Source organism: Mus caroli, chromosome 17 (assembly GCF_900094665.2).
Source record: "Mus caroli chromosome 17, CAROLI_EIJ_v1.1, whole genome shotgun sequence".
In the NCBI taxonomy this organism is placed as follows: domain Eukaryota; kingdom Metazoa; phylum Chordata; class Mammalia; order Rodentia; family Muridae; genus Mus; species Mus caroli.
Window position 1 is genome coordinate 67,780,578 of NC_034586.1, and position 12,275 is coordinate 67,792,852.

General features: G+C 42.9%; 1 protein-coding gene across 8 annotated transcripts in view; it reads left to right on the plus strand.

Moving 5' to 3' along the window:
• The window catches only part of Clip4 (CAP-Gly domain containing linker protein family member 4), a 97,283-nt gene that overhangs the window by 39,476 nt on the left and 45,532 nt on the right, over positions 1–12,275 (plus strand). For all 8 annotated transcript variants that reach the window (XM_021149448.2, XM_021149451.2, XM_021149450.2 and 5 more), the window contains exon 8: positions 2,711–2,846. In XM_021149448.2, coding sequence (XP_021005107.1) covers positions 2,711–2,846 — 136 coding nt within the window. The remainder of the gene's footprint in view (positions 1–2,710; positions 2,847–12,275) is intronic.

Consider the following 12,275-nt stretch of genomic DNA (forward strand, 5'->3'; position numbering starts at 1 on the left):
GAGAGAAGAGGAGAGGAGAGGAGAGAGAGAGAGAGAGAGAGAGAGAGAGAGAGAGAGAGAGAGAGAGAGATATTGAGAATGTATATGTGCATTGTGTACACAGGTGGGGGCCAGGGTGTGATTCAGGTTTCTTCCTCAGTTCATCTCTACTTGACTTCTTGACACCCAGTGTCTGACTGAAAGCCAGCAAACCCCAGGTGTCCTCTGCAGACCTGAGGTTATAGGTGTGTACCAGAGTGCCTGACCTTTTTAATGTGGGTGGTGGGGATTGAACTCTAGTCCTTATGATTCTGATCACCCCAACCCGCTAGTGTTACATTTTGAGAGCACCAACTGTATCTTGAGTTTCCTTTTTAAAAACTCACCTATTACACTGCCATGTCTAGAAAGGACTCCTTTCTGTTGGAGAGCTCGTGGGCCTCTTCAGACACCCCTTGAGCCCATCTGTTGGGGTTACTTCTGGACTGGTTGTGCCCTTTTCTGATGACTCTCCTGTCTTCCACGCCATATTCATCACTTCTATTTATGACCAGTGAGCGGGTTTCAAGACTACAATTTCACTGCCAAACTGTTTTGATAATATTAATTCCTTACCCTTTTCTATGTATATTTTAGTTTTTTTTTTTTGGTTGTTGTTAATTTCAATGAAAAAATTCTGCTGGGATTTTGAACTGAGCACCCTTGAGTCTAGATCAGGCTGAGAGAATTTTACATCTTAAGCACTGTATGCATCTGTATTCATATGGGTCATTGGATTATTTAATCAATATCTGTGGTTTTAACCATGTAGGTATTGCATACGATTTGCTAGGTTTAGACTTAATATATTTTTGAGGTTTGTGTGTGTGAGCTATTGCTGAAATTTTATTTTCTCGTTCATTTCTAAGATATGGAAATAGTTGGTCTTTGGACACTGCCTGTTCTTAGCTTTTTTCCTTTGTAGATTCTTTGTAAACAATCGTCTTGTCTCCTCTTCCTCCTCACCCTCTTTCCCCGCCTTTACCACATCTTTCTCCAAATGAGGTCTCACTGTCTTGCTCCCTGCGGATTTAGTGTAGATGTCATTATTTGTCAAGCTAAGAGGTCCTCAACTGCCAAATTATGGCTTTCCTTAAAGCTGTCACCATGGAAGGCTGTGGCAGCTGGTTGTAGGCGTCTGTGTCTTCTCTTTCACCCGTCTGTGGGTTATGCCAGATAATTCCTCATGAGCCTTGTGTCTCATTGGAAACCTTGCATGTCACCATGGAGTAGTCCCCTTATTACTGGGTTTGGTTGACCCTACATGTGCTGAAGATGCTTGTGTTTGTGTTTAAGTGGGATATTGGTTTGTAGTTGCTGTGTCTTGACCAGTTTAATGTCAAGGTAATGTTGACATTAATGCCTTGAGAACCCTGTCTCTTCACTCAGATTTTAGGAGAGCTTGTATAGAGTTTGTATTTTGCCTGTAAATTTTTGGTAGAATTTACCACTGAGGCCATCTGTCCCCTGGGAACTTTTTTCTTCTCTCAGTTTTAAATTACAAATTCAAGCTTTAGCTTTTTTTTTTTTTTTTGAAAGTTTGTTTCTTTCAAGCATTTGCAATGATATTCAATGATATAGTCGAACAAGCTGTTTGCAACATTGTCTCATCTTCTAAGATGGCTGCAGGTGTTTGTCTTGTTGCCGATGTTGCCAGTTTGTGTCTTATCTCTCCTTTAAAAAACTGTTTTCTAGTTAGGGGTTCTAGACTTTTTATTCTTCAAAGAATGTGTTACTGGTTTCATTGTTTTTTTTTTTTTGTTGTTGTTCTTAGTTTAATATTAGCATTGACCGGTTTCTCTGGCTTTGGGGCTTCATGTTAGTTTGCCGAGGTGGGAATTCTGATCCTCGATTTTAGGCAGTGTCTGAGGCTCACATTCTTCTCTAAGCACCGCTTTTATTGTTTCCTGCACATTCTGACATTCATTTCCATTCAGACTATTTATTAATTTTCCTTATTAGGAAAAAATTCTAATTTTTACCCTTTTACTCTGGGCTGTTTCTCCTTGCTTGGTGCAGGTGCATGTCTCGGAGATTACCATGGATCTCCCTACCAATGGTTTGTAGTTTTAACTCTGTTCTGGCTCAAGAACATATTTTGTGTGATTTCTGCTCCTTTTTTTTTAAATTGATTTAGACTTTGTGTTTGTTTTTTATTGTATGTGCGTGGTGTTGGGCTTGCATGGATGTATGTGTGCTATCTGTGTGATCTATTCTTCTGGCTCAGCGGAGTACCTCAGATTCCATGGAATTTGAAGCTCCAGATTGCAGTGGGCGCCGGGAATTGAGCCTGGCTCCTGTGGAACTGCTGAGCCAGCTCTCAGCCAGTTCCTCTGCACTCGTATGCTTCTGTCTGGGGTGGAGTGCTCTGTAGATACCAGAATGGATTTGCAGCTGGCTTCCCTTTTCCATATCCTCACTGATTTCTGGTCTGCTCAATCGGCTGGCAATTGAGAGAGGTGAGCTGAGTCCTACCACAACGTGGACTTGACTTTTCAGTCCTGTTGGGAAAGAACTTTACCTGGGAAGGATTCCATGTCTTTCTGACAAACCCTTTTTCCACTTAAAAAAGTTTAGCAAAGTCTTACTCTAAAAGTCTACTTTGAAAGACATAAAAAGCAATATTATTAAGAATAGAGTATTTAGAATTACTAGTAAGACTGAAACTTGGTTTGATTTATATTTTCTCTAGGTTGGAACATTAAGATTTTGTGGAACAACGGAGTTTGCAAGCGGGCAGTGGGCTGGCATTGAGCTGGATGAGCCAGAAGGGAAGAACAACGGCAGTGTTGGGAGAGTCCAGTACTTCAAGTGTGCCCCCAAATACGGTAAGGCTGAAGCCAGGCTGAACCCTTCCTTGCAGTTTTAAACTAAGCCTTTCCCTGGCTCCTCCTGTCACATAGAAGAGGATGTGGGTTGTGGATATTCAGTTGCAGGAGCTGGGGTATCTTGTTTACATTGATGAGAAACTAGAGAGGCTGCTGCTATAGAGACAGGGTGGTTGGAGGGGGAAGAGCCCTGAGCTGTTGAGAGCATTCTGCCAGGGTCAGCCTGGCGTTGGGCCAGGCAAGGCTCACCCTCCCCGAGGAGATAAATGCTGGGAAGACGGTTGTGTTTTCTCAGAAAGGAGGAGTGAGATCATTTGCTGATGTAAGGAGAGAGGCATGGGGATGTGTGGAGGTGAAGAGAGAGAGAGGGGCTTGGAGCAGGTCACTTGAGTGCAGCAGACTAGACAGGCATGCGATACCAAAGGCCGACCATAGTCACGTGCACACAAGTGAGTAGGCTGCAAGACTAAGTTCTCTTCTTGCCAAGGCTTGTCAAACTGTTTGGGAAGAGGTACTAGTTAAGCACAGAGTCTGGTTTACCAGGGCTGTTTATTCTGAACTGTTCCACCAAAAGAAGTCTGCACCAGAGCTGAGGCCAGATAGAACAGAGAGACTAGAATGACAGATGGTAGAGGCTGAGGTGGCCAGGGAGAGAAATGAAGATGTGACTGGGAAGAGAGCCCAGGAGAACACCTTGGGATCTGTGGTTCCCGATTCTAGGGCCAAGGATTGAGCAAGGCTGTGGGGATTTAGAGAGCCAGTTAACAGGGGTCCCAGGCACCTGGTTGTGACTGCTCGATAGGGAATGTGATGGATTTGGCTTGTTCTTTAGGGGAGGAAATCTGCCTATCTGTCCTGGTATTCACCAGGACTGATTGTGCATGCGTGAGTGTGTGCCATGAAGAGTGTGAGAAGTTGGGAAGACAAGTGAGAGCGACTTTCACTGTCCTTTCTCACTCTGACAAACGTTTGTTTTGATTCATTCCCATCTGCTCCCTTTCCGTCTTCCTACATACCCCCTTCTCTGTTTTCCTCTCCCCTTCGCACATTGTGTTGTCTATGTTCCCTGATGCTCTCTCCATAGTTGCTCAGCTCAGTTGAAAGTGGAGACAGCACACTGGTGACACTGTGAGGCTTGGGGTCTGACTGCTGGGGCCAGGCCAGCATCTCCTCAGGGATGGGGTGGGGTCATTCTTACTGGTCTGTTCCTCTTTTGCCTCTATGAAATGGATACAGAATCCCTGGGGTTTGTGTAAGGATGGGACATTGATAGATATATAAACTACCTGGGCGGGGATTGATCCCCCGTCAGCACAGAACACATCCTCGCATCCTCGATCAGCTACCTCTTATCAAGCTGCCAGGATTCCTGTTTCTTTCTGTCACACTTGTCTTTGTATATATATTTACTTACTTACATAAAGGCTCAGTGTGTCAGATTTGAAAATCATAAAATAGGAGAAAGAAGAAAATAAAATCACTCAAATATTTTTGATGTCAAGTAATTTTTCTTTGACAGTTTTAAGTATTTAAATAATATATTTTGCCCACATCCATCCACCACTCCTTTCTCTGACTTTTCATAGTGTCTAGTTTATATATTTGTTCTGTTTAATAACTGGATATCCTATTATAAATCTATGCAAGTCTTTGAATGTTGTATGAAAATGTGATTTTTTTTAATTAGGTATTTTCTTCATTTACATTTCCAATGCTATCCCAAAAGCCCCCCATACCTCCCCGTGATTTTTTAAAATTATTTTATTTATTTACATTCTAGCCATTGCCCCTCCCTTCTGGTTCCCCTCCCACAGTTCCTCCTCCCACTCCTCCTCCCCCTTGCCTCCAAGAGGGTGCTCCCCTCCCACCAGGCCTCTCCCTTCTTTGGGGCCTTAAGTCTCTCTAGGATTAGGCACATCTTCTCCCACTGAAGCCAGACCAGGCAGTCCTCTGCCATATATGTATGTGCTGGGGGCCTCGGGCCAGTCCGTGTATGTACCTGGTTGGTGGCTCAGTCTCTTGGAGCTCCAGGTTGGTTGAGACTGCTGGTCTTCCTATGTAACTACCCTCCCCTTCAGCTTCTTCAATCCTTCTCCTAATTCAACCATTGAGGTCCCCGACTTCAGTCCAGTGGTTGGCTGTAAGTATCTTCCTCTGTCTCCGTCAGCTGCTGGTAGGGCCTCTCAGAGGACAGCCATGCCAGGCTCCTGTCTTCAGTCTCTTTTCTATTTTTGTCCCTGCAGTTCTTTTAGACAGGAACAATTCTGGATCAGAAATTTTGACTGTGGGTTGGTAACTCTGTCCTTCTACTTGAGGCCTTGTCTTTCTACTTGAGGTGGACAGACACTACTTCGAGTTCCCTCTCTCAGTGGTTGAGCATTCTGGCTAAGTCATTCCCATTAAGTTCTGAGAGTCTCTCACCTCCTGTGTCTCCAGAGAGCATCTCCTTACCTCCTCCCAAGCTCTGTATTTCCATCCATTCTCCTGCCACCCCCCCATATCAGATCCTGTCCCCCCCTTTCCCTTCCCTCTCCCACTCAGATCCCTCCCTCCATCTGCTTCTTGTGATTATTTTCTTCCCCCTTCTAAATGGGGTTGAAGCATCCTTTCTTGGGCCTTTCTGCTTGTTACACTTCTTACAGTCTGTGGGTTGTATCCTAGGTATTTTGTACTTTTTGGCCAATATCCACTTATCAGTGAGTACATACCATGTCTATTCTTTTTGTGACTGGGTTACCTCATTCAGGATGATATTTTCTAGTTCCATCCACTGGCCTGCAACATTTATGATGTCCTTATTTTTAATAGCTGAATAATATTCCATTGTGTAAATGAGTCACATTTTCTGCATCCATTCTTCGGTTGAGAGGCATCTGGGTTGTTTCCAGCTTTTGGCTATGATAAATAAGGCTGCAGTGAACATAGTGGAGCACATGCCCTTGTGGTATGGTGGGGTATCCCTTGGGTATATGGCCAAGAGTGTTATAGCTGGGTCTTCATGTATATCTGTTTCCAAATTTCTGAGGAACCGCCAGATTGATAACCAGAGTAACCACTTTGGAATCCCACCAGCAATGAGGAGTGTTCCTCTTTCTCCACATCCTTGCCAGAATGGGCTGTAACTTGAGTTTTTGATCTTAGCCATTCTGATTGGTGTAAGGTGGAATCTCAGGGTCATTTTGATTTGCATTTCCCTGATGACTAAGGACTTTAAACATTTCTTTAAGTGTTTCTTGGTCATTTGAGATTCTTCTGTTGTTGAATTCTCTGTTTAGCTCTGTACCGCCCCCCCCACACCCCATTTTTAAATTGGGTTATCTGGCTTTTTGGAAGTTAACTTCTTGAGTTCTTCATATGTTTTGGATATTAGCCCTCTATCAGAGGACTGTGTATGTAGGGTTAGTGAAGACTTTTTCTCAATGTGTGGGTTGCTGATTTGTCCTATTGATGATACCCTTTGCCTTATAGAAGCTTTTCAGTTTCATGAGGTCCTATTTATCAGTTGTTGATCTTAGAGCCTGAGCCATTCTGTTGTGTTCTGTTGAGGAAATTTCCTCTATGTCCATGAGTTCAAGGCTCTTTTCCATTTTTTTCTTCTCAGATTCAGTGTATATCTAGTTTTATATTGAGATCCTTGATCCACTTAGACTTGAGCTTTGTGCAAGGTGATAAATATGAATCAATTTTCATTCTTCTACATACAGCCAGTTAGACCAGCACCATTTATTGAAGATGCTTTCTTTTTTTCCACTGTATATTTTTAGCTTCTTTGTCAAAGATCAAGTGTCCATATAGGTGTGTGGGTTTATTTCTGGGTCTTTGATTCTATTATATTGATTTACCTGTCTGTCTCTGTACTAATACCGTGCAGTCTTTATCACTATTGCTTTGTAGTACAGCTTGAGGTTAGGGATAGTGATTCCCCCAGAAGATCTTTCATTGTTGAGAATTGTTTTGGCTATCCTGGATTCTTTGTTTTTCTGTATGAAGTTGAGAACTGCTCTTTCACACCCAGGGCAGGTGTCAACAACTTTATGTTAAGAAGTGAGATTGTCAGCAGAGTCTCATGGATTCATTGACTCATGGCTCCAAGGAGAGGCAAGCGTGATAAAGCAGAGTGGGGGAGCTGCCCCTGGGCCCTCTGAGGACTTGGAGGCAGGTTATGATGTTCGGGCCACGTGTTGGGTTGTTTAAAACGTAAGGCTGCCCTTCTTGCTGAGTAATCTACTGAGTTAGGGCATTGCTAAGGTGCCTGAGGTAGAGTGCAGGGGAGTTGGAGATCCCCTGACAGATCAGAAGACATCAAATTAGTTTCTTCTCAGACGGTTCTCTCTTCTCTCATCTCCACCTTTCTTATGCTTCTGTTCTGTGCCTTGAGTCTGTGTAAGCACCGTGGCTCACCTCAGGGTTACTTTGATTAATTTGTTAGCTTTGGCAATACTGTTCTTTAAATTGTGGCCACTTAATAATTGAGTTAATAGTTGTGGATACTGTTATTTTTATGCTTTCCAATAGTTACAGAAGTAAATACATGTGTCCTGCTTGATAGATTGAAGGCTCATTCAAAAGCAAGCCTCCCCTCCTCTCCTGACATTTCCCGTGTTCTTTGGAGGCCCAAACCTTTTTAGAAGCCCCCAAGTCTTGCCTCCTGATATTAGTGTTTATGTTTGAAAATGATCTATGTATATGGATCATTCTTGATTTTTCCAGTTTTAGACACCTGTTGACTTTGTCCTGTGAAGGGAAAGATTTGGTGTTTGTGCTTTCCCCGTCGGTTTCTTTCTTAGTTGCTGGTGTTTGTGGAGCGTTCAGAGAGGACTCACGGGAGGGGAGTACAATGAGCACCTCCATGTGACCATGTGATTCTTCCTATCCCACTTCACGTGGAGTTTGGGATACGGACCGGGAGACTGTAGCTCCTGTCCCCTCAGTATCTTGAAGGCTGTGTTATCTAATGTAGAACTTGCCTAACTTTTACTGTAAAGGCCAGAGAGTGCTCCTTTGTGTGTCTCATGGTCTCTGTCTGATGTGACTGCCCAGCGCCATTGTTACAGTGAATGAGCAGACACAGACAAATACACAGATGGACCCAGCTCTGTGCCAGGGCAACCGCAGAGCCCAGCGGTGGCCAGGTGCATGTGGTGGTAGCTTGTCAGCTGCTCTCCCCCTCTCACAAGCTTCCATTTTTCTCCTTTAAGAAATAAATTTCCCTTAGAATTTATACCATTTTTATTCATTGCTGACGTTTTAATGGGACTAAGCACATTAAACGAGACACATTTATCTGAGAACGCATTGCTTTTCTTTTAAAAGAGAATAACTGTGTGTGCTTCTTTTTAGTCAACCTCACAGTTGTGTGTCAGCCTCTGGGGAAAGCCGGTGGGTATGCTGGGTTGCCAGGCAGCAAGGGTGACTGCTCACTGTGCTTGCTGTGGACTGTGTATCCAGCCCTAGCTTACATATCCTCATGGATTACCTAAATGTGATTAATAATAACAACAACAACAACAACAATAATAATAATAATAAATGAAGACAAACAAAATCCATGCAAATGAGGAATTGTGTGTAATTTAATTCTTTTAAGCCATTAGAATTAAATATTTTATTATCCTTTGAAACAAATATATTTCTCTATGGAGAATTTCAGAGATTATAAAAGAAAACTACATTTCCCCTCAAATTAAGAAGAGAAGGAGCTGGAGAGAAGACTCAGTAGTTAAGAGCACTGACTGCTCTTCCAGAGGTCCTGAGTTCAATTCCCAGCAACCACATGGTGGCTCACAATCATCTGTAATGGGATCTGATGCCCTCTTCTGGTGTGTCTGAAGACAGCTACTGTGTACTCATATAAATAAATTAAAAAAAAAAAACTAAAGAAAATAAGAAGAGAAGGAAGGCCGTGGTGCTCTACACCTTTAATCTCTGCAGACAGAGGCAGGCAGGTTTCTGTGAGTTCAAGGCCATTCTAGATTATAGAGCAAGTTCTAGGACAGCTGGGGCTACACAGTAAAGCCCTGTCTCTAAAATCCAAAAACAGAAAGGAAGGAAGAAAGGAAGAAAGAAAGAAAGAAAGAATGAATGAATGAATGAAGGAAGGAAGGAAGGAAGGAAGACAGACAGACAGACAGAAAGAAAGAGGACTGTGGGTCAGCGACATCTCCTCAGTCGAGTATGCTGAGTGTGCTGAGGTCTGAGTTTCACCCCCAGCACCACATGAGGTAGATGAGGTGGTCCACACTTGCAGTCCCAGAAGGAAGTGGACACAGGAGGATAAGAAGTTTAAATCCATCCATGGATATATAGCTAGTTTGAGGCCATGATGGGTTACATAAAATCTTTTTTTTTTTTTTTCTTGTGTAGTACCACAGTGACAGGTACATTTATTTGCTTGCTATGTACATGGTGCCAAGTGCTTTTCTTTTTATTTATTTTTTAATTTTTTTAAGTTTTTTTCATCTTTTTTTATTATTTTCTTCCATTACATTTCAACTCTTATCCCCAAAGCCCCCTATACGCCCCCTCCACCCTGCTCCCCAACCCACTTACTCCCACTTCCTGGCCCTGGCATTCCCCTGTACTGGGGCATATGATCTTCACAAGACCTAGGGCCTCTCCTCCCATTGATGGACGACTAGGCCACCCTCTGCTACATATACAACTAGAGACACAGTTCTGTGAGGTACTGGTTAGTTCATATTGTTGTTCCTCCTATAGGGTTGTAGACCCCTTTAGCTCCTTGGGTACTTTCTCTAGCTCCTTCATTAGGGGCCCTGTGTTCCATCCAATAGATGACTGTGAGCATCCACTTCTGTATTTGCCAGGCACTGGCATAGCCTCACAAGAGAGAGCTATGTCAGGGTCCTGTCAGCAAAATCTTTGTCATATTGAATAGTGTCTGGGTTTGGTGGTTGTATATGGGATGGATCCCTGGGTGGGGCAGTCTCTGGATGGTCCTTCCTTCTGTCTCAGCTCTGAACTTTGTATCTGTACTCCTTCCATGGGTATTTTGTTCCCCATTCTAAGAAGGAGTGATGTCTCCTCCTTCCACTTTGATCTTCCTTCTTCTTGAGTTTCATGTGTTTTGCAAATTGTATCTTGGGTATTCTAAGTTTCTGGGCTAATATTCACTTATCAGTGAGTGCATATCATGTATGTTCTTTTGTGACTGGGTTACCTCACTCAGGATGATATCCTCCAGATCTATCCATTTGCTTAAGAATTTCATAAGTTCATTGTTTTTAATAGCTGAGTAGTACTCCATTGTGTAAATGTACCACATTTTCTGTATCCATTCCTCTGTTGAGGGACATCTGAGTTCTTTCCAGCTTCTGGCTATTATAAATAAGACTACTATGAACATAGTAGAGTATGTGTTCTTATTACAAGTTGGAACATCTTCTGGGTATATGCCCAGGAGAGGTATTGCTGGATCCTCCGGTATTACTATGTCCAATTTTCTGAGGAACCGCCAGATTGACTTCCAGAGTGGTTGTACCAGCTTGCGATCCCACCAACAATGGAGGAGTGCCCCTCTTTCTCCACATCCTCGCCAGCATCTGAATTTTTGATCTTAGTCATTCTGACTGGTGTGAGGTGGAATCTCAGGGTTGTTTTGATTTGCATTTCCCTGATGATAAAGGATGTTGAACATTTTTTTAAGTGCTTCTCAGCCATTCAGTATTCCTCAGTTGAGAATTCTTTGTTTAGCTCTGTACCCCATTTTTAATAGGGTTATTTGATTTTCTGGAGTCCAGCTTCTTGAGTTCTTTATATATATTGGATATTAGACCCCTATCTGTTTTAGGATTGGTAAAGATCCTTTCCCAACCTGTTCGTGGCCTTTTTGTCTTATTGACGGTGTCTTTTGCCTTACAGAAGCAATTTTGCAATTTTGCAATTTTGCAATTTCATGAGGTCCCATTTGTCGATTCTTGATCTTACAGCACAAGCCATTGCTGTTCTGTTTAGGAAATTTTCCCCTGTGCCTATATCTTCGAAGCTTTTCCCCCACTTTCTCTTCTATAAGTTTTAGAGTCTCTGGTTTTAGGTTACATAAAATCTTATCTCAAAAACAACAACAACAACAACAAAAACAAAAGAAAGCAGATCAATGATTGAGCATTATCATGACATTACTCACGCTAATCAAATAACTGAGAAATACAGTTTGTACTCTGTTCTCATATGTATATTTTAATTTTAAGTTCTTTGGTGTGATTGCCTATATCCTCATACAGTTTCCCAAAATGTAATTGTATAATGTAATAATGATGAGGTTTTTTTTCTTTTTTGCATTTATGTAGTGTGTGTGTGTGTTTTTTGCATTTATGTAGTGTGTGTGTGTGTGTGTATGCGCACATGTGTGCAGGCTTCAGTGTGCCAGGTCATGTGTAGGCTTCAGAGGGCAACTTGTGGCAGTTGGTTCTTGTCTTAGGGTTTTACTGCTGCGAACAGACACCATGATCAAGACAACTCTTATAAGGACAGCATTTAATTGGGACTGCCTTACAGGTTCAGAGGTTCAGTCCATTATCATTAAGGCAGGAGCATGGCAGCATCCAGGCAGGCATTGTGCAGGAGGAGCTGAGAGTTCTACATATTCATCTGAGGGCTGCTAGCAGAATACTGACTTCCAGGCAGCTAGGATGAGGGTTTAAAAGCTCATGCCCACAGGGCCACACCTACTCCAACAAGGCCACACCCACTTTAACAGGGCCATGCCCTCTTAACATTCCACTCCAGGGCCAAGCACATAGAAAGCACTACAGTTCTCTTCTTCAATTCTGCGTTTCCCAGGGATTGATCTCAGATTGCCAGGCTTTGTGGGGTCTTACCCACTGAGCCCTCTTCCTGGCCTGCTTTTTAGCTTTCTTGATTGCATTTCACATATTACTTCATATCTTCATTGTCTTGTTGATGGAGCACTGTAGGCCTCCTTACCATATCTAGTTTCAGTGCCCTGTGGTCCACCTCTGACCACATAATAGTTCAGTCCCATAAGACATCCTGGGAGGGACCACAGCCTTTAGCCGTCATTGCTGATGATACCTTGTTAGCTGTTCTGTGTTACGATTGACTGTTGATTTCTAGATGACATTTTACCATAGGTCTGGATAGGCGGAGTGTAGCACTCGGGAACATGTCTGGGCTGACTGAGGCAGCTGCTGCAGCTCACAGATGGATCGACTTCATTTGCCTTGTTGCCAGACAGTTACATTTCTTTCTAGTTGTTTTTTCACCTAGGCGTATCCCTGTAACAAGGTAGTAAGAAATCAGTACATTTTGATAAGCTAGACATACTTGTGTCTCTTGTGACCTGCCCTTTCCTTCCCTTTCCTTTCCTTTCCTTTCTTTCCCTTTCCCTTTCCCTTTCCCTTTCCCTTTCCCTTTCCCTTTCCCTTTCCCTTTCCCTTTCCCTTTCCCTTT